Below are 23,159 nucleotides of genomic sequence, written 5' to 3' on the forward strand. Positions count from 1 at the left end.
TATGGGTGCTACAATTTCCAGATTCCTATTTTTCAGATGAATAAACAGAGAAACTTGTCCTAAGTGACAGAGCTGGGATACAAACCCAGGTAGTCTGGGGTCCAGAATCTGTGCTCTTAACCAGTATGTTCAGAGACCAAAAGATCGTCCCAAACCCACTTAGCATAAAGGAAGTAGTGAGGAAACCATGAAGCTCAGTAAGTCCAGACCCTAAGAAAGTCAGAGCCTGCCACCTGGATCTTGATGACTGCTGGGAGCCAGGTCCTCAGAAAGTGCGAACGCTCAGCAAACTTCTGCCGCACTAGGAAGCCGCGGAAGCGGGCCTGGAGCTGGATGACAAAGCCGACGTTGGCCTTCCAGAGCTGTTGGCGGTTATGGGCAGCAGTGACCTTGGTGACAGCTGACTATGAAGGCAAGAGAGAGAGCCTGTGGTACCCTGGTGGGTGGGAGCCTCTCTCACAGGGGATCCCTCATCACGGTCCCCTCCCTTGCACGGGCACTGCCAACCTGGATCTCCTCCCGAGTCAGGTGGGAGGTGTTGAGGTGGCAGCCAACGGGTCGCTCCCAGGTCCCCTGGAAGGTCTGTAGATGGAAATAGTAGGCGGTGCCATCCTTCATGTCATGTTGAACCCAGAAAGCTGTGTCCCCTAAGCAGAAGCCAAGTAAGCAAAGAAGAGTCAGTGGAGGTCAGAGGTGGCTGAGGCAGGCAGAGACTTGGGGGTCAGGCTAGGGCCATTACCTGGGCGCCTCTTCTTTGCCATGGCACCTTCCAGGACTCGCTGGTAGCTGTCGGCATAGTCAGGAACCACCCCTCGGAGGGCCACAGTGGGGTTCCTCAACACCCGCTCTGTCTGGGCTGCTTTGCCCTCCTTGATGGCCTGATTGATGGCAGCCACACCAAGAGCCACTGGAAGAGGCATCAGAAAGGGGTGGTCAATCCTTCCCTGAGTCCCTCCTGGCCACCCATAAGGGATTCAGAGGACACAAAAACACCCCGTATGATGGAGAGGACAGGGAATATCCCAGGATTGATGCAGATACATGAAAGCAGTATGCAGCTATGCTTGAAATAATAGACAGCAGTCAAGGAAGGCGTCCTGGAGAGGTAGCATAGGTTAGGCTAGGTAAAAGGAAAGTCAGCTTGTACAGAAGGTGAAAGGCAGGATATGGGCATATAATCGCAGGACAGTTTCTTAGGAAGAGAATAAAGTCCAAGTGGAGGTGGTTGATGCAGCACCTGCCTTCCAGTCACTCACAGACAGACAGATGGACATAGGGACTCCAGACACAGAACACATTTGTGTCTATTTGTACTGATCCTGCCTACTTTTCCTCAAAGCCAATCTTGAGTGTAGTCTTCTCTACACTCAAGACTAAACATTCTCTAGCCAGAGCTAACTGTTGGAACCCAAACAAGCTACCAATAGCAAATGGCACAAATTTTTGGCCCCCACCTGATTTCACATGCTCGCATTGTAGGGGAAAGTGCCCACACAGAAGGACGCAGTGGGTAGACAATACACTCTCAACCCCTGACGTTGTCCTGCCCCGTGACTGCTGGGTAATCCATCCTATGGTCCAAGCAGCAACCCTCCTGTTCTGATTCTGGCCCACTTCCCCAAAGAGGTTGAAAGGGAGACAGAGGTGACTGGGGAGGCCCTGATTACCTGGGCTCCTGCTGAGCCCACAGCTTCTTCCCTCTCCTCCACCCTGGCTGCCCTCTACCCAGCCCATTTACTTCTCTGAGCTGTGTTTGTGTCCTGGTTGGCTCTAACCACTTCCTGGCGAATCTCTTCCAGCCATAGCACAGCTCCAGGATCTCTCGTCCTCTGGAAAATTGAGAGATAGGAGAAGAATCCAAAATGGTCTCCCTGGTTCCCAGGTTTGGACGCCCAGTGAACCCAACTGCAGCTGACACTGGGAGCCACACGGACGGCAGTCTCCACTCCCCTCCTCTTGCCCTGCTTAGGTATGACGTTGTGGCTCTCTGGGACTCTGCCCTCAGAAGGCTCCTTCCTACCTGTTTTCAGGCTTGCCCAACATCAATTCAGCTTGGCCACAGCATCCCCAGAACCCTCTTAAACTTACCTCAGTATCCACCACACTGTCAACAGCTCACTTCCCTGAGTTTGTGCCTGAGCCATGCCTAGAGAGAGCCAACACTGCAGGCTCCACCTACCTGCCCCTACTCCCCATTACCCTATGCCTCAATTCATACCTTCTCAGGGCAATCTGACCCCAACCTTCACCTTCTCCTTCCCACACTTCTCTACCACACAAGGTAGTGGAAATACTACATGTGCCACATTCTTCAATTCATTTGATTTTTACCCCCATTCCAGGAGGTAGGTAGGAACACATCATGTAGTATTTTATAGATGAGTAAGTGGAGCTCAGAGACATTAGAGATTTGCTGGAGGTCACATGGTTACTAATGTCAGAGGAGGATATGTCCAGCCTAGCTCTCTGGCTCCCAGGCCTGTGCTCTTCCCAAGCACAAGGCCCCACCATTCTCTCTGTGCTGGCAACTAGAGTGCTGTCAGTGCCCTGGCCAAGGAGGCCATCTTCTCCCGTGGCTAGATCAGAACCCCTCCTATTCTCCACCCCCAGAAGGGACTGTTCATCAGGTACTCCTATGATGCATAGTGGTCACAGCCCTAACCATAAGGGATGTTCTTCTTGTTCTATTGGCCAACTCAGACAGCCCAAACCTCACCTGGGCCTTCTGCCTTTTGGCTGCCACGAGGAGGAGATGGTACCGAGGGGCGACAGGGAGGCTGACATTGTCCAGGCCAGCTGAGGGAAGCAGCAGGGCGGACAGGGTCTTCTCAGGGCTGTCCTGGTTCAGAGCCTCATTGATGAGGCTAACCGCGAGGACCTCTGGGAAAGAGATCTAGGTGGGCAGAGGGCCCAGACTTATGGCGAAGAGACAGGGCAACCCGCAGTAGGCTGTCCTCCCCCAGCCCCACACTCCACTTACGATCAGTCTCTTCCTGGACCTGGGCATTGACCTGGCTCACAGTGGCCTGCAGGTCATTCCAGCTCAAGAAGGCCCCATCTACTCCATGTACCTGTCGCAGCTTTATCAGAGCATCAAAGTAACTGGCAGCAGGGTGAGCAACAGTGCATCATCAGCCAGAATGCAGGGGACACTTCTGAACTACTTTCCTCGCCTGACTCCAGGATATCCCAGTCTTTGGTTCTCCTCTCACTTTGCCAGCTGTTCTTTCTAAGCCTCCTCTGCTGGTTCCTCCCTGACCTCTAAACACTGGTGTATCCAGAAGCTCAAGCTGCCTTTCTTGCCATGCTCATGTCCTTGGTGATCTCATCTCATCTCATCTCACAGCTTGAAACATCAGATTCTAATAACTCCCCAAAGCATACCTCCAGCCCGTTCATAAATCCCAGCTGCATCCTTGGCATCTCTATGTGAATGCCTGATATGCACCTCAAATCCAACAGCTCACACCTGACCACTTGATCCCCCTGCTCAACTTGCGTATCCCACAGTCTTCCCATCTCAGTAAATATTCACTCCAATCTCACAGGCCAAAAATCTGGGAGTCATATCTGACTCGTCTCTCTCACATCCCATATCCGCTGTGTAAGCCAATCCTGTCAGTTCAACTTTCAGAATATATCTCAAATGTGACTCCTTCTCACCACTTCCACTGCTACTGCCTTAGGCCAAGCCTCCATTGCCTCTGCCTGGGTTACTCCAACCGACTCTAACAGGTCTTGCTGCTTCTCCCCTTCTAACCTGTAATCAATTCTCAATTCTCAGCACGGCAGCCAGAGTGATCCTATTAAAAGTAGATCAAATCATCTCTCTCCTCACTCAAAACCCCCCTGGCTTCCTTCCTCACTGGAGTAAAAGCCAGAGCCTATGTTGTCTGGCCTCTGCTACTTTATCTCCCACCATTCTCCCGTCCTCACGCCACTCTGCCAGATGGCTTCCTGGTGTGTTTTGAATATACTAAGTACACTTCTCAGAGCCTGTGCCCCCAACAGCCTCATGGTAATTACTGATGCCCTGTAGGTCCCTCTCATGGTAATTACTTATGCCCTATAGGTCCCACATAGAACAGTATCTGGCACATGAGCAGATAATCAAATCCTGGTGATGCAAGAGTGGTCGAATGGAGGAAAGGGGAATGACTGTGCCCCACCCGCTCCCAGAAAGAATAGGCCATCATGCAGAAGGCTAGTCTCCAAGTAGAACTTGGTCTTGGCTGCATCCCCTCCATCCCCCCACTCTCAGCACGGGGCTAAACCTTTCTCACCGCTGAGCATTCTCGCCTTCCACCTCAGCCAGGCCTGTGGCAGGGTTCATCAGACTGCTCCGGAAGCCCCTGGCATCCCTGGCCTCTAGGGCCTGGTTGATCAGGACCACAGCTGACAGCATCTCCACAGCCACGAAGAGTTCCTCCTGGCCAAGCTCCTACAATAGGGGGAGCTGGTGAAGGGTCTGGGGCCTACCTGCCATCCTGCCCCCAAGACTCTGCTATGTCCCACAGTCTCTATCCCAAATCCCCTTCACTAACAATCATACTTTATATTTGAGAATGCTGACTATGTGCTCAATGTATAAGTATTTCACACATATTATCATTTAGTTTTCATAATAAGCCATGAGGTAGGTATCATTAATACCCTCATCTCACAGGTGAGCCCATAATCAAGCAATGTCAGTTAAACCCAGCTGCCTGATTCCAGAGACCACACTCAACTAGTGAGTTCTACCAGCCCTTTCTGGTCCCTTCTACGCATGAAGAAGTACACTAAGACCCAGGCACACAGACAGGAAGGTGAAGTGGGCACCTCCACCTGCACACACCCCAAAGGCCCTAGCCCCATTTCCCTGCCCAGTCCTCTTTTTCAAACATCTATGTATGCTTTTCCCTCTGCCTGGAGCACACTTCCTGTCCTCTACAACAGAATACTGTGAGTAATTATAGCAAACACATGCCAGGCTCATTCCTAACCTGTTTAATCCTTCCAACAATCTCATGAAATATATTATTATTCCCATTTATTATATGAATTGAGAAACAGAGAAGGTAAATAACTTGCCCAAGGTCACTTGGCTAGAAGTAGCAGAGCGAAATTGAAGTCAGGCAGCCTGGCTTGAAAGTCCGCAACCTTAGTCACTATATTTTATCTCTTAGTCCTTAGTTGATGTGTTGAGACTGTGCCCTTCTTGAGAGTCATGCCTGGAATCAATGCTCTATAAAAGCCTGCTCTGGGTACGATTCTCTTCCTCTCTTCCAGGAAGCCTTCCCAGACTTACCCCTAGTTCTGCTCCCTTTATTTCTCTGGTCTGAAGTCATATTCCACTTATATCACCTACTCTTCCCTCCCTGTGTCTCTGCCTAGACCCTCTAACAGACTAGGAAAGGCCTATCCCCACTAAGGGAGGGCTCTATCACCCCATTGTCAGAGAAGCTATATAGACTAGGGTGAAGTGGGACAGCAGAGTTGTTAAAAGTATGGGCTGCCAGTACATTCAGCTTAGCATTCACTCTACACTGACAGTTACACCTGTGTTGGGCAAGTTGCTTAACCTCTGCATCTCAGTTTCCTCATCTCTAAAATGGAAATAATACTTAACTTACAGGGTTCTTTTAAGGATTAAATGAGTGTGTAATGCAGTCTTTGCTCAAGGATATTGGCTATTATACTATACTCAGTGGGGCAAGCCTGGTCACCCTCCTTCCTCCCCTAATCTCTGCCAGCATCTAAGAGTGCCCTCAGAGGGTGCTCTAGGCTGACGGCTTGATCCCTCCAGCCACTTGGGGACCCAAGAGCAAGACCCCACATATCTGGGGCTTACCCCCTGCTGCTGCTGGAGTACTGCCAGCTCCTGCTGGTACATAGCTGAGGCAAAGGCATAGACAGGAGGCAGCTGGGCATCAGGGCACATCAGTTCCTTCACAGTGTCAGCTGCCACTCCCTTCTGGATGGCTTTGTTGACCCTCCACACAGCCTGGAGCACTGCAAGGAATGAAGAAGAGAGGCTGCACAAGCTGGCCATTCAGAGCCATTTCTACTCTCCTGGCTAATTAGGTTCTGCTGGGGATCTCTGAGGGGTAATGGCTTTGTAACTACTCTTAAAAACTACTCTGCGAGGTTCAAAATGTGTTTCTCACTGTTCAGGGGGAAAAGGGGCTAGATCACTTTAAGAGGCTCTGGAAGAAGCAATATGTCAGGCCTAGAAGTTGAGTAGCTCAGCAGGTAACACCGAGTGGCTGTCATGGCAGAGGGCAGTTCCTAAGGTGGTAAGCATAGATTGACAGGAAGCTATGGAGCTTAACTAAGATGAGGTTAGTCAAGGAGTTCCAGTGGGGATCAAATCTTGATGACAGCACAGAAAAATAAAAAAACAGCTCCAAGGTAGAGCTATTTAGGCTGTTAAGGGCAGGAGTAAGCAAAAAAGGGGTCACGGTGCATCAATGTAGTTTTAGTTTTGAAACACCAGGGCTTATAAAACACCAACTGGATATGGGCACTAGCACCAAGGAGCACACAAGCTACCGGGGAGAAATAAAGATACAAAAATACCCATGGTGCATTGCTGTCATTGCATCTGGGAGATAACTACATCTCAGAAAGCAAAGGAATTCTAGCAGGTTGAAACTGTCAAAATAAAGGGGAAGTGCCTAGAAGGAAACTGTCTACCCTAAGAGTGCAGCCCAATGCAGTACTGTCATTATCTCTAAAAGCTTAATGAACTTATCTGTAGTGTCCCTCCAGGCAGCCAGGAATAGGGCACACTGTGTGAGAGAAGAGAGAAATCCCTTGCCAGGCTGGAAAATCAGGCAGCAGTTTGCATTGTGCTACACAGAAACTGGCAAAGGGTTCTTCTTTTTTTTAATATATCTTTTTTTATTTCAGAGAGAGTAAGGGAGAGACAGAGAGAAACATCAATGACGAGAAAGAAAGTCATTGATCGGCTGCCTCCTGTAGGCCCCCTACTGGGGATCAAGCCCACGACAGGGGTATGTGCCCTGCCTGGGAATCAAACTAATCTCCTGGATCATAGGTTGATGCTCAACTGCTGAGCCACACCAGCCGGGCTAGGTACTCTTCCAAGAGCCTGTGACACATCCAGGCCAGACCTCAGCCTGAAGATGACTTACTGGCTTGTTCCTGATCACCCTTCATGTTGGCAGTAGTGACACCAGCTTGAATCTCCTCCTTTTCCAGAAGCTCCACCAGGCCCAGCTCCTGGAAAAGGAAGAGGTAGTAGAAACGAGTCCTCCAAGAGCCATGAACTGCTTTAGGAGTTGTCAGCATGAGCTCCCAGATCCACCCAGTCACCCACCATCAATCCACCTCTCCCATTTAGGCAGACTAGTTGGCCCACCCATCCCTATTCACTCATCTCTAACCTCTGGCTCTTTATTACCCAGCAAGCATCTAAAATAAAACACAGGTAACATGAATATAAATAGTGTCAGGGAGAAAGTCAACAGCACTGACAATAAGATTATTAAGTTGAGGTTCCAATTCAGCAGTAGGGGAACCTAACACTGGCTATTGAACTGCTCCTAGGTCCCCCAGTCAGTTTGAGAATCTCAGAGAACAGAAGTTGTTCAGTCTAGTCCATTAAGCTTTGGGGTGACTTCACCATTTAAACATGTAATCAGCACCTACTGGATACAAAGAATTGACAGAGGTGATGCCTAAGTAAGAGGCCCTCCCCCATCCTACAGTCAGACAGCGGAGGCAGCAGGTGATAGAGAGAGCCTGACCTGTGCTTTCTGCTCTCTGTCTGAGCTCAGCTGTTCTAGGTACCAGTTCGCAAAATCTCTCCTCACTCCTCGCAGGGCCAGGACAGGGTCTTGAAGGGCCTCAAGCAAAGCCTCAGGGCTCTGCCTTTCCAGGGCATCATCAACAACTTCTAGAGCCCCATGGACTGAAAAAGACAAGATTCCATAATGGACAATGTGGGAAAGCCCCCCGCCACCATCCCCAGCCCAGCCCTAGAAGTCTGCCCTCTTCCTGCTGGACCAGAGTTACCCCCACTCCTGCTCCCTGAGTTCCTGGGGCCCAACTAATCCAGCCCAAATTCTGCAGCTTGATCTGCACAGCCTTCCCATGTCACCACCCCAGACCCTGAGCCTTCAAGCAGCCCCTCCTGCCCTGATCTCCTCCTCCCCATCCATTCTCCACATCCCCTTCTTGAAGAACCCCGTGTCCTCTCCATGAATCTCCATTGAAACAGAAGCCCCCTTGACAGATACTGATAGCCAAAAAGTAGAGCACACACTGCCTTGACTTTGATCTTTCCCTGAGATAAGGGTTGGCCTCAGTGAGGCCCTAGGGTCTTTGGAGAACCATCCCCAAACCTCCCAATGCAGGAGCTCATCCTGAAAGCATTCCCCAAAGCCCCTCCTGGCCTATCTTACCGTTGACATGGTTGACGCTTCCCTGGATCTCAGCCTGAGTTAGGCAGCAGTCGTAGATGTCCTGGCTTTCTCCATCCTCCTGCAAATACTACATTGAGTCAGTCTTCTCCCACTTCCTCCCTGTCTAGACCTATTTCTTTTTCTGGGTGCCTTCCCAAGGCCAAAAGTCAGCCTAGTAGGAAGCAATCTGGGGAAATTGTGGGATCCCGCTCTCTGGCACTGACAGTTAGGTCAAACCAACCTTTGGAACCTCCAGTCCAATCTCATTCAGTTCTACATTCCAGTCTTTCTCAGCCCTCACTGAAGATCTATCCCCCAGAACCTCTTCTCTTCTCTTCTGAGTTCTCATTATTCTCCCAAGTTCCTCTCCTATTTCTCCAAAATAACTGACAAGTTAGTTTCTCTAAGCAACTTTGGAACCTAGAAACAGAACACAGGAGTCCTGGTTTCACTCAAGGTTTTCCAAGCTACCCAGCTTTTCAGCCCCTAAATTCCAAGGTTCCTCCTTACACGGTTCCTGGCATTGGCAGCCTTCTCCATCTTGGCCTGGGCCAGCAGCTCCTGATAGATGGCTGCCAGAGGTTCTCGAAGATTCCCCAGCAGAGCACTGGGATTCTGCAAGGCAGCCAGGGTGTCCTCGACCACCCCTCGCTCCACTGCCTCATTGATGGCAAGAATAGCTGCATGAACTGGGAGGGGGCACAGAAACAAGGTCAGGAGGGCAGAACAAACCCCAGTCCAGCTGCAAGCTACTCTGACATCATCCCTTGTCCATCCTCAAAGGCCAGGATAACCAGGTAGCCTGATGGCCCTGCCTGTGGATGAGAGGTACCCAGAATCCACCTGCGGGCTCTGAGGCTCAGTCCTCCCATTCCCACTGAGCCTATTCCTAGCAGAGCAGAGCCCAGTCCCTACCTGCAGCCTCATCCACCGAAAGCTCATTGGCCAGGATGCCCCCGATTTTGCTGAAGGCAGGCAGCTGAAGGCCATATTTGGCAAGTTCAGAAGCCATGTTGCTGAGTTCCTCAGCTGCAATGATATCACAGGTGCCCTTCATCAGGCCCAGAACCCCCAGGAGCCTGCGCAGAACTGTGGTGGTTGGGGAAGGAACCGGGCTTACCTGTGAATTTCACTTTCCCATATAGATCTTGTATCTGAGGGGCCAATCCCAGCCGGAAGAGGAAGAGACTGGGAAAGAATGGAAGGCATTGGAGTCTAGTCATTTTGACATGCTGCCCATAATGGGTTTGCAGGACATACTATGGGGACCTGGAGATGAAGACCACTCAACACCTGCCTTCAAGTCATCCCCAATCCACGGGAAGAGATGTTATTGGAAGTCAGCCCAAAGCAAGTGCTATAAAAGATAAATTAGATGCTGTGGAAATCTGGGGATTGGGAAGGCTTCACAGATAAGGGCACATTGCAACAGCAGGCCACTGGAGGGAGATGGAGGGTGGGAAGGGCATAATGGAGAGAACCACTGAGTTAAGGCACAGAGGCTTGAAAGAACACGGGAAATGAAGTCAGGAAGCGATGACATGCTGGACACAGGAAATGGTCCATCACTTTCTATGATTTAGCCAACTAGTTGCTGATGGCTGGCTGTAAGTAGAACCAAACAGCCTTCACTGTTCACACTAAGTTGCTCTTGATGGGTCTTGTATACTCCAGTCACAGACTGAAGACCTTTCCCTCACTGCTCTTTTCCTTCACCCACACAGGTCATAAATAAATGTCCCACAAACATGCACATAAATCTAAGCACAACTACACAAATCTAAAACTTTACTCTCCTGAGATGTGCTCCCCTGGTCTATCCTCCATCCTTCCTGCTACAATGTTTGTTGCTGTCAATTGTTGGTTGCATCCACCTAGAGTAACCAGGATGACAGAAGTTTGGAGTCTCTCACCTGAGTGCATGGATGCAGTAGACCACTCGGGGCATGTTCTTCTTGTCATAGATGTCTGTGGTCTCTGGGAAGAAGGTCTGGAGGGGAAACAAGCAGTTAGTGCCACTGGGAACCTTTAACCTCCACCAGATATAGAGAGAGGGGGCTGAGAGGGAGGCTGAGCACAACCTGGGGTGTGTGCTCCTTTGTTGCCTGGGGCTTCTAGGTCAGTCTCCCCAACCATTTGCAGCCAGCCCAGTATAAAAGAAAGGCAATGGGGACACATACTAAGCCAAGACCCAGCCCCAGATTAATCAAACACTGGGATGCCAAACAAGGCTATCAAGGCTATAGGATGCAGGCTATATCTACCAGGAGAAATGGGCCCCCTGTTCATCCTATAAACACAGCCAGCCTGTGCCCCTCACCTTGGACTCTTCCCAGAAAGGTGGCATGCTAGGGAGTTGGCCATGGTCCCACAGAGCGCCCAATGAAGAATACAATGCCAAGGACCATCAAGGGGTCAGGGTATGTCATCCCTGTCTCCAAGCCAAAGGCCTCTGATCAATGGAAGCCCCTCGAAGAGTAATTGGATTACCCCAGGCATGGCTTCCCATGCCACCTGGCAACTACAATGAGGTCTAACCTCAGTACCTCTTGGTTACTTTAGATTCTTAAGGACTAAATCTAGAGGTCTAAGTGTTCCAACCCCACTGAGGACACATGGCTCCACTGCTTCCACCAAAGCATCTTTCTTTACTACTATTTCGTTGTCTTATATCTCCATTCTACAATGAAGAAAAACAAAAAAGAAAGAAATCATACATTGTAGAATCCTATCGTGTCTTGTTTGTATAGCACTTTACAATTCAAAAAGGGAATTCACACAGATCGTGTGATCCTCCTGTCAACTTCATAAGATAGACAGGGAAGGGATTACTATCCCTATTTTATAGATAAGAAGCCAATTGAAATTCAAAGAGTGAGAAGACACGTAGCATCTGTCCAGTTGGGGTCTGGGGCCTAGGCTTCCAAGTCTATCACCTAGGAATGTGGTGTGCTCTTGTTTCACACTATGAAATTCTCATGGAAAGATGGCTGGCTAACATGAGCCCCATCTCCTGCATTACAAAGGGGCCTCAATGCCTAATGGGAACAATGCAACTTGAGCCAGGCAGCCTTCACTTCCTTTTTTTACCCACAGGGAAGTGGGGGCAGAGACCAAGTAACCTGGTTCAAAGACACACAGCCCCAAGGAATTTAAACCCTTAGGTTAAGTTAGTTTAGAAAACACATGGAGATAAAGGCTAAAGGGTCTCAGGGAGATAAACTGTGTGTGCACAGTGAGGGTTGGGGGCGCTGGTGAGTAGTAAAGATGAACCCCAATCTTGAGGCCCAGTGTTACCGAAGGCAGACCGATGTGGGCTATTGCAGAAAGCCAAAAATTGATGTTGTCTGTGTGACGGAAATGCAAGCCAGCTGCCTGAAAGGGAAAGAGAAGAGAATCTATTTCCACAAGTTCTCAGGGTTCCCTATGAGCAGAGCTCAGACCACAGCTTGGAGGAGCCCGAGGTTCCTATCCCATGGACTTCCCATCTCCCCAGGACCAAGATACACAGACCAACAGAAACCACCAGGAATGGATGACCCAGGGGGATATTTGAGAAGGATGGCACAGGGATGGGGCTAACAATCTTGTAAGGCTTCCTAAAACAGAGGAGTACAGAGCTGGGATGGGAAGGAGAGGCAGGCTGGGCTGGCCAGGGCACGGGAAGGAGCAGTATGCCTAGGAAGTACTTTCAGGTGGCAAAGCCCACGAGCCTCTGAGTGTAGTCTGGAGGTAGAATAGTCTTCTTGGAGGTAGAATAACCCTTCATATCAGGGTTAACTCAAAGCCCAGCTACCAAATGTCCCTTGCTAAAAATAATGCACACTGCCTAACAGAGACATCAACTGATACCTGTTGTCCCAGTGCAATGATTAGTAACACTCTTTTCATCCTCAGAAGTACCCAGGTTTGGACAATAAGTTATATGGTCACTCTACTCTCACAGCTTTGAGAAGGAGCAGTTTGAGAGGAAGAAGATAGAAGGTAGAGACCTCTATTTCCCACCTGGTACCGCAGTTGCTCCACATCATAGATCTTCTTCAAGGGAACCACAGAGGGCGCAAAACAGTGGCCCAGTTTGGCCAGCAGCACTCCATTCCGGAGGTTCTCCTCCAGCTCCACGGGGGAAGGAAGCTCCTCCTTCAGGCAGGCCTCCATCCAGCTGAGAGCATGAGAGCATGAGAGCATAAGCACCTTCTCACCCGCTCTGGCAGGCCACCGCAGCTCATTCTAATCACAGAACCTTCCCTCCTTCTCTCCCCCTAAGCAGCCTGACTCTCCTGCCTCCTGTTCTTTCCTACTCACAACTCCTCTCTCTGCCCATTGCTTGGCTGTTCCCACCTTCTCCCAAGCTGCCCCAAACACCTGGACTGGCCAATCCTCAGCCCCCACCCACCCCAGAAAATCTCCCCTGACAAGATCCTAAAACTGCCCACCTTCAGTGGGGCTTAAACAGGCTCTTACCTGTTACATGATATAACCTCTCACTCAGTCTGGTTATGCATTTAACTGTTCAACCAAATTGAATCTGCTCACTTCTCTCATTCTGCATGTCCTTGGAGAACACAGGTACAGAAAGGTCATGTCTTCCTGAATGATCTACACAGCCCATAACCCAGCTTTGGTGATGGTGAGGGTAGTGGGGAACACCCAGGGTTGACGGAAGGGGAGCAGCACAGAGGGACAGAAAGGGCACAGCCCTTGGAATCAGGAAACATGCTTTCCACACCATCTCCCCTACTTCACCTGAGACTCGGTTGCATAATCTTCAAAATGAAGATATCACCACCTGTACTCCCTGTGTCAGGGCAGCTGTCAGGATTAAATGAACTAATGTATGTGAGAACACTTTGAATATAAATGTGAAGTATTATTGTTGACGATTGTATAAGGGACAGATCTCTGACATGAGATTTCCAAACTTCTTCACATAACAAGAACTATAGGAAAATAGCTATTTTCAAAGACAGAGCCAGTCAAACTTCATGCTTTCCCTGACAAAGACACCTGATTTTCTGTCTACTCCACCCTACCTACCTTTTTGGAGAACATTAAAAATATACTATCAACAAAAAGGAAAGTAGTAAGCATTTATCCTGCCTTTAGAGTCAACATTCATTTACAGGAAATATGGGGTATAAAGGAACAAGTTGAATGACACCTAGCAAATATGTCAAAATATCAGAGCAACCCAAAGGTTATGAATCTCATCAGTAAACTGTCAGTCAAATTTGGAGGTCAAGCATAATTCCTGTTTGAAAATTAAAGCCTTTGTTGAAGAAAAAGCAACTCAGATCACCCAATGGATGTCCCAATAATACAAACCAGTGTACCTCTGACCTTCTCATGAAGAAAGCTGGGCGCTTTGAAGAGAATCCCTACCTCTCTGTTCCAAATGCAGCTGTAACATTTTATGATGGTTTGCCATTAGGGTTTTCGTTCAGGTAATATTTTCCTACCAGGAATTACAAACTTCAAACACTTTTAAACCTTAAAAATATTTTTTTTAAACTTAAAAGGGTGTGTTAATCCTTACATTTTTCTTTTTTTAAAAAAATGATGAGATACCAATATACATCTATTAAATGGCCAAAATCTGGAAGATAGACACCACCAAATGCTGGCAAGGAATGGAGCAACAGGAACTCTCATTCATTGCTGGTGGGAATGCAAAATGGTACAGCCACTTTGGAAGACAGTTTAGTGGTTTCTTAAACTAAACATACTCTTACCATATGATCCAGCAATAGTGCTCCTTGATATTTACCCAAAGGAGTTGTAGCTTATGTCCACACAAAAATCTGCACACAGATGTTTATAACAACTTTAATCATAATTGTCAAAACTTGGAAGCAACCAAGATGTCCTTCAGTAGGTGAATGGATTAATAAGCTGGTATATCCAAAAATATTACTCAGTGCTAATAAGAAATGAGCTATCAAGCCATGAAAAGACATGGAGGAACTTTAAAATGCATATTACTAAATAAAAGAAGCCAATCTGAAAAGGCTACATACTATATGATTACCAGTATATGGCATTCTGGAAAAAGCAAAGTGGAGACAATAAAGTGATCAGTGGTTGCTAGGGGTTAGAGAAGAGGGAGATGAATAGGTTTGGAACACAGAGGGCCTTTAAGGCAATGAAAGAATTCTGTATGATACTATAATGGAGGATACATGTCATTATACATTTGTCCAAACCCACAGAATATACTACAACAATAGTAAGCCCTAATGGGGCTTAGGGGTGATAATGATGTCAATGTAGCTGCATCAATTGTAACAAATGTACCACTCTTATGGGGATGTTGATAATAGGGAAGCTCTGCACGTGGGGGGGCAGGAGATACATGGGAAATCTGTGTATCTTCCTCTCAATTTTACAGTGAACCTAAAACTGCTCTAAAAAAAATAAAGTCTTAAAAAAAAGATGCTATTTCAACTCTCCCTTTCCCACAGGATGGACTTCTGTCCTTTTGCATTTGCTTTGGGGGCAGGTGCCTGGGGTGGCAGGGTGGGAAAGGGAGACCAGAAGGAGGCAGTCCCTCTGCTCACCGCTTGGCTTCCTCCAGCCGGCACAGGTACTGATAGGCAACGTTCTGCCGCCTCTGCTCATCCATTTCCTCAGCTGTGAGGCGTTCATCTGAGTGAAGGGGGGTAAGGTCAATGAAGGGAGCATTAGATAGAGGGCCATAGCAATGAAGCTTCTTTTAACAGGCTTTCTTAGGCATCTGTGCTCAGAAACCAGAAGCATCTCCCAAATATCTGTTTCCCATTTCCCAGGACACCCTGGCTCCAATCTTCTGCTCCCATCCAGTAAAGCTATCCTAGTCATCACCCTATTGAAGGGTCGCCTCTGAACCCTTTAACAGGGGGATCCATCCTGTATCGGAGGTATTCCTTCCCATTCCTCTTCAGCCATCTTCCCAACCTCCACCTTCCCAAATCTATATGAACCTCCTCAGGGCCTCCCAGCTGGAATATCCAGATCCCTCTTAGGCTGGCAAATTAGCTCCTTATTTTATCCCTAATTAGATTCTGAGTTCTCCAAGAACTGACTTGGGTCATCCTCCTCAAGTACTCTCCCCAGAACCTACTAGGGCTCATCATTCAAAGTCCATTCATTCATTCAATACCTTCTATATGTCAGTCACTGGGCTAGTGGATCCCTACTCTCAAGAAACACAGAGATAATTATTGGAACAGAACAACATGTACGTAAAAAACTCCAACCTAATGTGATAAATGTGATTACAGCCCATGAATAGTCTGTACAGCAGCAGAGGAAGCAAAGGATTCTACCTATGAGTAGAATCTTAGAGGGGGGAAAAGGCAGTTCAATAGAGAGAACCACTTGAAAAAGGCCATTCACTTGGGATTAAGTGGAAAGACAAAGAATTTTAAAAGATCACAAAGGTATCTTTACTCTCCTTTTTGGTACAGGTGTCCAAGCTAAAAAAAAAAATGCAGACAATACTCTGACCCCCAAACTCAAGAACAGGGAATCCCTTAAATGAGACAGCATTCATAGTCTGCCTTAGCCACAGCCTCCCTTTATCCTTCCCCCTCCCCCCCATTACTCTGGTCTCCTCAGGAAGACAATACAAAATTAGACAGAATGAGCCCAGCCAGCGTGGCTCAGTGGCTGAGTACCGACCTAGGATCCAGGAGATCCCAGTTCCATTCCTGGTCAGGGCACATGCCCAGGTTGCAGGCTCAATCCCCAGTGGAGACATGCAGGAGGCAGCCGATCAGTGACTCTCTCATCATTGATGTTTCTCTCTCTCTCTCCCTCTCCCTTCCTCTCTCTGAAATGAATAAAGACATATTTTTAAAAAAATTAGAATGAAAGCTATACACACACACCAAGAAAATAAACTCAAGAGAGCTTAAAGACATAGAGCTTAGTCAATATCTTATTTCTTTATATTGCATATCCTGCAGTGATTTGGGGGAGGGGCAGAGCTTATTTGAAATGGCAGTTAAGCAAGTTAAAACACACAAGTTCAGATTTGAAAGCCCTGGCCAACCACGGGAAATCCATCAGTTCCACCGATGGGGTGAGATGGGGTGTATAAGGAACGTGTTGTGTTGGTTGCTAAGCATGGAAAATAAACCAGTAAGTGAATGACATCACCTCAGAGTTATGAATTGAGGACTATGAGACATGGGCAGGGCTTTGTACATACACAGAGTCTAAAAAAAAAAATCAGTCTTCCTGCCCTACTCAGATATGGAACTAGCTTTCCTTCAAGAGATTGGTGCATGTGGGCTTTGTTTTTTGAATCCCAATGGAAAGGAAGAAGGAAATTTTGCCTTTTATTGAAGGTCTGATGGAAACCTTTCTGTTGCCCCATCCTTTTGACCTCCATCTCACTTTCTAAAGCAGTGTTTTTGAAAGTGTGGTTCATGGACTAACTGCATTGTAATTACCTGGGGTGAGGCAGCACAGCAGGGTTTGTTACACATGCAAGTTATGCACACACCCCCCCCCCCATCCAGACCTACTGAAGTTAAAGCTCTGGGATGGGGATCATGAATTTGCATTTTAAACAAGCTCCCCAGGTAATTCTGAAACCCTAAAATTTGACAGACATTGTCTCAGAGAGGCATCAGAAAGTCAAGGAATCCCCCTGTGGGAGTGGAAAAAAAAAACTTCCCTCCCACCTTTCTAAGTTCTTCTGGCTGGGCTAATACTCAAATTAACATGAGACAGATTAATAGGGGAAGTTTATTATGGATGTACATGCAGGGGTGCCATAAGAATACAAGACCCAAGGAAGCACTGGGCAGTTGAGGCTTGTCTGCCATTCTCCACAAAGGAGACCGAGGCATGGGTCTGGGATTGCAAACGGAAATCAGGTAAGTCACAGGTAGATGAGAAAGGGCAAATATGTGGTAAACAAACTCTCGCTGGGCCACCCAGAAACGAGGGTCCACAGAGGGGAGTTCAACAAATAGGCTTTGCTGGATTTCTCCGTGTCTACATTTAGTTTATATATTAAGCAAGTTTTTCTGTATTCCTGTAGGCGGGTAAGGAGAGAGAGTCAAAGGTTCTTTGAGTCTTGTGTTGCTTAATAACTAGCTTAAAGTCAATATCCTAAAAGGCATATTTTGGGGTGGCAAAACTTTAGTCCCCCTCACTCCCCCAGGTCTCTTTAGGCATCCAGCCCCGGGTAGCGCTTAGCAAGCATGGCAGCCATCAGTAACTGCTGAATTTTAAGGGGCCATCCAGACCACCTACATTCTCTCAAAATGTAGGAGCCCCAGAATTTAGGGAAAGGGGGGAAAACTCTTTGTAAGCACATTAGTCGGGGAAGTTCTGTTGCTCAGAGATTTATTCCTGCCCACAGGGAGCCAGGACTCAGTGCTCCCTCCCCACTGAACACAGTCCCGCCGGCCTTTGCCTGGTAGACCCCGCTCCCAGCCCCGCCCCACCCTCTCCCAGGACCACCGAACCCCCAGTAGGGGCCACCACCGCTGGGCCCTCCACTTTTGACACTCACAGACCGCCTGGCCCGGGCCGGTTCCTCTCCCCTCCATGTTTCTCCTTCTCCAGGTTTGAATCTCCCGCCGCCCGCCACTGCCCTTCACCGTCACCGCTGTCCAGCAGGACACTTCCGGTGCCCGCGCAGGGAACACTGGGATTTGTAGTTCCGAGCTGCGGAGGCGCGCGGGTAGGTGGGGAGGACGGCGATACCGCCCCAGCGGGAGGGGTGCTCCCCTCGCGGCGGTATCCTGGCTGCTGTTCCTCCAGAGCTCCTTAGTTGCTAAACCGTCTTATTTAAAGTAGCCCCTGCCCTTGGCCTCGCCTTTATCGGTTCCCTACTATTTCCCTTAACCTCGCTCATTTTCCTATAGTATTCTTTGGTCCCACGGATGCACAGATAAATAAGCACAGTAAATGCCCTAAAGAAGCTTGCCGTTCTGGAATGAGTGATAAACATAGTCACATAAGTTAGAGGTCAGTGATACACAGAGGATAAGTTAATTGCTGCCTGGCCGGTGTGGCTCAGCGGTTGAGCATTGACCTATGATTCAGACGGTAGAGGTTCAGTTCTCTGTTGGGGCACATGCCTGGGTTGCGCGTTGGATCCCCAGTAGGGGCGTGCAGGAGGCGGCCGATCAATGATTCTCTCATCATTGATGTTTCTCTCTCTCCCTCTCCTTCTCCCTCTCCCTGAAATCAATAAAGACATAATTTAAAAAAAAAAAGAGTTAATTGCTGTGATGAAGGACAGGAAGACTTTCTTTTGGAGGTGACAGCTGATCTGAGTTAAAAAGTTAAGAATTCAACAGACTGAAGGAGAGAGGAATGTCAGTCAGTGGAAACAGCATGTGCAAAAGCAAAGAGGTGAATTCAGGAAATTAAAATCGGTTCAGTTTTATAAGGGAACAAAGCTCAACCAGGGAGAGGCAGGAAGTAAGCCTGGAGAGGCCCATGGCCAGATCCTGCAGGGCCTTGGTCACCATGGCCTGAGAAGCAGTCATGTGCCAAAGAATACTTTAGACACAGGTCAGAGCCAGGTTTATATTTTATAAAGATTCCCTTTGCAGTAGTGGCTTGAAGGGGAGTGAGGCTAGGGACAGAGACCAATTGGGAGTTTATTGCAATAGCACGAGTTAGAGATAATGAGGGTTTGAACTAATAAAAATAATTATAACTACAACTATACTGAAAAAATATTTTTGGTACATTACCATCTGGTATTTCTCCTTTTGCCCTTCTACCTGTGCCCCATTCAAGCAACTAGGCAGCCTAGGCTCATATCTCAGGAGAGAAATGCAAAGGGACAAAAAAACCCAGAAAATATCCAAAGCTTCAGAAAAACAGAGGAGACTCAGGGCTGAGATAAAACCGTTTGGGAGATGTGGGGTTTGAAGAGAGTGGGTGTTCTCTGAGACCAGAAGGGATTCCCCCTTGCTCCCCTGCACCCCCCCAGCGGGAAAGTAGGGAGAATCTAGATGTTGGTGGCTCCTGATGATAGAAATCCTATTCCCTGCTTCCTGGGAAGGACTGGAGGAGCACAGGACCCTGGGAAGGAACAGTTGCATAACAAGCCAGGCAGCTATGCCTTTAGACTGTTGTGCAGAAATTGCCCAACCTAGCCAGAAAGGAAATACCTAGATGACTTACTCCCTCTTCTGGTTGTGAGGAGGGTCCCTGAGCCTGGAAGGGCCAGGTGGATAAGAAAGATGTCAGTGGAGAGTAAATAGGTGGCCAAGGGCCAGATGGGCCTCCCTTCTTAAGTCTTAGCATCCATACCTCCCCCCAACTTGGACTCCACCCTAGGCAAGAAAAGGAGGCTCACCAAACTGACTCATGTTGTTTCCACCGCCCCAGTGGAATAGGAACTTGAAACAAGAACTGAGGAGAGATGTAGTCGAAAATGCCAGAGTTACAGACCATCACATCAACATGCACTGAGCGCTTATTATATGCTGATACTATACTTAGCACTATTTTATAAGGACCATATTATTTAATCTTCACAGTATAGATGAGGAAACTGAGGCTTAGAAATCTCACATAGCTAAAACCTAGTAGAGCCAAGATTCAAACTCAGTCCGGCTCCAAGCCTGATTTATTTTCCTTTTTCAAATGCATTTATTTTTATTGACTGACTTTTAGAGAGAGAGAGAAAACATTGATTTGTTGTTCCACTTATTTATTCATTGGTTGATTCCTGTACGTGCCCTGACTGGGACCCTCAACCTTGGCATATTGGGATGACACTCTAATCAACTGAGCTACCCAACCGCGGTCCCCAAGCTTGAGTTCTTAGGCTATGGGCGTGAGACTGCAGAGGAGAGGGTGCACTGGAGAGAGGTTTTAGAAGTAGAGCCAATAGGATTGAGAGTTGGAGGAGAGGGGAGAGTCATGAATGTCTACCAGGTCTCCAGCTTAGAGACTGGGTTGATGGTTTACCAACTAAGACTGGGAACATAGAATGGATAGATTTGAGGAACTAGGAATTTTGCTTGGACAAACTAAGTTTAGAGGTATACATTGAGAAATTATTAGCTTATTGGTGGTGCTGAAATCAGAGGGATGAATGAAATGTTCGCGGAAGGGCATGTAAAGCAAGAAAAGAGCAAAGGGCAGAGTGTTGTGGAACACTAGTATTTAAGAGGTGGACAGAGCGCCCAGAAAAGGAGACAGAGACGACAGAGCAGGAGAAAGAGAGCCAGGGCACATGGGACATAGAAGCCAAGTAAGGAGAGAGTTGCAAGGATATGTCAGATATAGCAGGAAATCAAACAAGAAAAGGATTCAGAAAATAATCACTAGATCATTCAGAGGTCTTTAGAGCAGTTTCAGTCCCTGTCCCCTCCCCAAATCCTCCAGAAGCCTGTGGAGTCAACAACAGACTGAGATGCACATCTGGTCCTGGCCAGGCTGTGATAGTTCTGAAAGGCCCAGCCCTGGGGCAGAAGCTGCAGGCAGCTGGGAGAGCCTGCCCCTGGCATGGCACAGTGGGCACTCAGCAAAGGCTGATAGGCAAATGCATGTGAGCCCAACTACATCCTTATAATTTTGTTTCTGTCAAAGCCCTATCTACTTGAAAAAAGCCTTTCCTGAGAAAAATGAGGACATTTGCTTTCTGAGGCCAGCACTTTTGGTGAATTAGGGTAGTAGGAGCCCGTTGTCCTGGGGCCTGCCGTCCTCTCATTAAGCAGAACTTGGGAGGTTGCAGATCAGTGGAGCTGGGAAAAGGAGTCTGGGGGCAGGAAGGCTCTTCTGATCTCCAGGCCTTTCCTGATCATCAACCTCCCACCCTGTTCCCGAGACAGAGAGAGAGAGGGAGAGGGTGTGTATGTGTGAAAGGATTCACTTCTGGGACAACTCAAGCCTTATTAAAGCTTCCAACCACAGTTAGTGGAGACGACCCTCCTCGAACCTGGGCTAATTAGCCCTGGGGTCTAATCCCAGCTGCATGACTGCTCTGTGACCTCAGGCAAGTCACACCTACTCTCTGAGCCAGGTCACCTCCTCTGTGGAATAAGGGTGTAGATAGATGATCTTTAAAATTGTAACTAGTAACAAGCTCATGATGCTTTGATTCATTGCTTTAAATGAGGGACTTCAGGGGGGTGTCTGCAGGTGTGGAGAGTGGTGGGACAGGAAGGACAGTGAAATTCTGGAGTCCGCGCCCAAGCACCAGCACGGTTACGCACTAAGATAGGGCACCTGAGCTGTCAATCAAAGAATTCCCTAGGAGTGGAGGGCGGTACCTGGTTGTCTGGTAACGGGTGAGGGGGGTGGAGGGCTCTGTGCTAGGAGCTAGGGGAGGTAACCCAAGCCAGAGGGACCATTCCAGAAGGCTAGCAGCGGAGATCGAAAGAGGTAAGGCATCCTATGGCTGGGGCCCCAAAACCTGGTAGGGGTAGCCAGGAATACCCCAAGGATGAAGGCCTTGAAGAGGCAGGTTACCTAGCTGTTCTTAGGAGCAGAGGAAATTTCTTTTAAAAGAGAATGTATCACCTCTGCCTACTTCTAAAACTGGGGAAAGGCGGTGGGACAGGAGAGGGGAGGGGCTGAGAGCTCAATGCCTGGGTCTTTCTCACTCTTTCCTGTCTCTTGGGAGGAGAGTTCATGAAAAGGCTCTGCCTTTCTAGGGGAGGGATACTAATGGGAAGCACATGCTGATGAGAGAAATGTATTTAGATTTAAGAGCACCCTAGAGACCAAAGCAGGATATTGGGGGCCTGGAACTAGCTAACAGGCAGAAAGCCAAGGGGATAGGGGAGAAGAAAGTTCCCCCTGAGATAGGGAGTGTGTGTGTATGGGGTGGGGGGTGGAATAGAGAGAAAGAATCCTCACTCCTGGAAGTTGGCTCCTGGCCAATTCAATAGCCTCTTCAGCTTTGTGATCCCAGTGCCTTCCTGGAGCATAGCAGGAGCTCACCGAATATTTGTTAAACTGACTTGAACCATGTCTTGAGATTAGACAGCCAGACACCTAGATTAGGAGTGGAGAGGTGTCTGCAGAGGCCCAGGGTGAAGGAGGTGGTGGAGGAGAGGTCCTGTGTGTACTCATCCATTCATTCATTCATTTATTCATTCAAGAAACACTTTTATTGTAGTCAAGTATATATAATATAAAATGCATAGTTTTAAACCATTTTAAGTGGCATTAAGTATATTCATATTGTGTGCAACCATCAGACCATCCATCTCCGTAACCTTTTTATTTCATGTGATAAATGTTTATTGAGAATCTACTATGTGTCAGGCCCTTCAAGTTGCTCCAAATCTAACAGGGGAGATAGACAAGAAAGCGAACAACTCTAGCCCAGTGCAATAAATGCCACAAAAGACGTAGGGTGCTATGGGAGTACAGAAGAACCCAGTTGGTTAAGGGGAGAGGCCTTTCTGGAAGAAGCTATTACTTGAACTGAGCCTTGAAAGTTGACTAAGAATTAGTCAGGACGTTAGAGTGAGCTGCTCCGGTGCCCGATGGGTAGGTAAAGCAGAGCGAGAGGGCAGAGAGAAGTCCTTGAAACCCCGAGGTTCCACCAGGGCAGGTCGAACCCTGTCACACTGGCACACCGCAAGAATTTTTAAAACATGAACTACCTGACTATTTAGTCAGGGGCACTTGACCTTTTCCCCCTTAGATTGTCAAATTAAAAAATGACGGCAGCCAAAATATCAATAGCCGTCCCATGCGAATGAATCGAAGTTATATTTATTTTTTTGGTGTGCCTCAGAATTTTAGTAATTAGTTCATGTGTGCCATGAG

At 48.0% G+C, this 23,159-nt stretch overlaps 1 protein-coding gene across 1 annotated transcript in view; it reads right to left on the reverse strand.

Moving 5' to 3' along the window:
• IQGAP3 (IQ motif containing GTPase activating protein 3) overlaps nt 1-17,980 on the reverse strand; it is a 36,975-nt gene extending 18,995 nt beyond the window's left edge. Inside the window, exons 1-19 of the mRNA XM_016221576.2 lie at nt 17,920-17,980; nt 14,969-15,056; nt 12,417-12,573; nt 11,709-11,786; nt 10,325-10,401; nt 9,532-9,599; nt 9,327-9,440; nt 8,922-9,100; nt 8,412-8,490; nt 7,755-7,918; nt 7,140-7,227; nt 5,834-5,994; nt 4,284-4,441; nt 2,981-3,102; nt 2,717-2,880; nt 1,739-1,829; nt 740-907; nt 508-647; nt 234-404 (exon numbers count right to left, since the gene is read on the reverse strand). Of these exons, the coding sequence (XP_016077062.2) occupies nt 234-404; nt 508-647; nt 740-907; nt 1,739-1,829; nt 2,717-2,880; nt 2,981-3,102; nt 4,284-4,441; nt 5,834-5,994; nt 7,140-7,227; nt 7,755-7,918; nt 8,412-8,490; nt 8,922-9,100; nt 9,327-9,440; nt 9,532-9,599; nt 10,325-10,401; nt 11,709-11,786; nt 12,417-12,573; nt 14,969-15,056; nt 17,920-17,956 (2,304 nt within the window). The 5' untranslated portion in view covers nt 17,957-17,980. The remainder of the gene's footprint in view (nt 1-233; nt 405-507; nt 648-739; nt 908-1,738; nt 1,830-2,716; nt 2,881-2,980; nt 3,103-4,283; nt 4,442-5,833; nt 5,995-7,139; nt 7,228-7,754; nt 7,919-8,411; nt 8,491-8,921; nt 9,101-9,326; nt 9,441-9,531; nt 9,600-10,324; nt 10,402-11,708; nt 11,787-12,416; nt 12,574-14,968; nt 15,057-17,919) is intronic.
• Nucleotides 17,981-23,159: the final 5,179 nt, after the last annotated feature.

Source organism: Miniopterus natalensis, chromosome 19 (genome assembly GCF_054644295.1).
Source record: "Miniopterus natalensis isolate mMinNat1 chromosome 19, mMinNat1.hap1, whole genome shotgun sequence".
NCBI lineage: Eukaryota > Metazoa > Chordata > Mammalia > Chiroptera > Miniopteridae > Miniopterus > Miniopterus natalensis.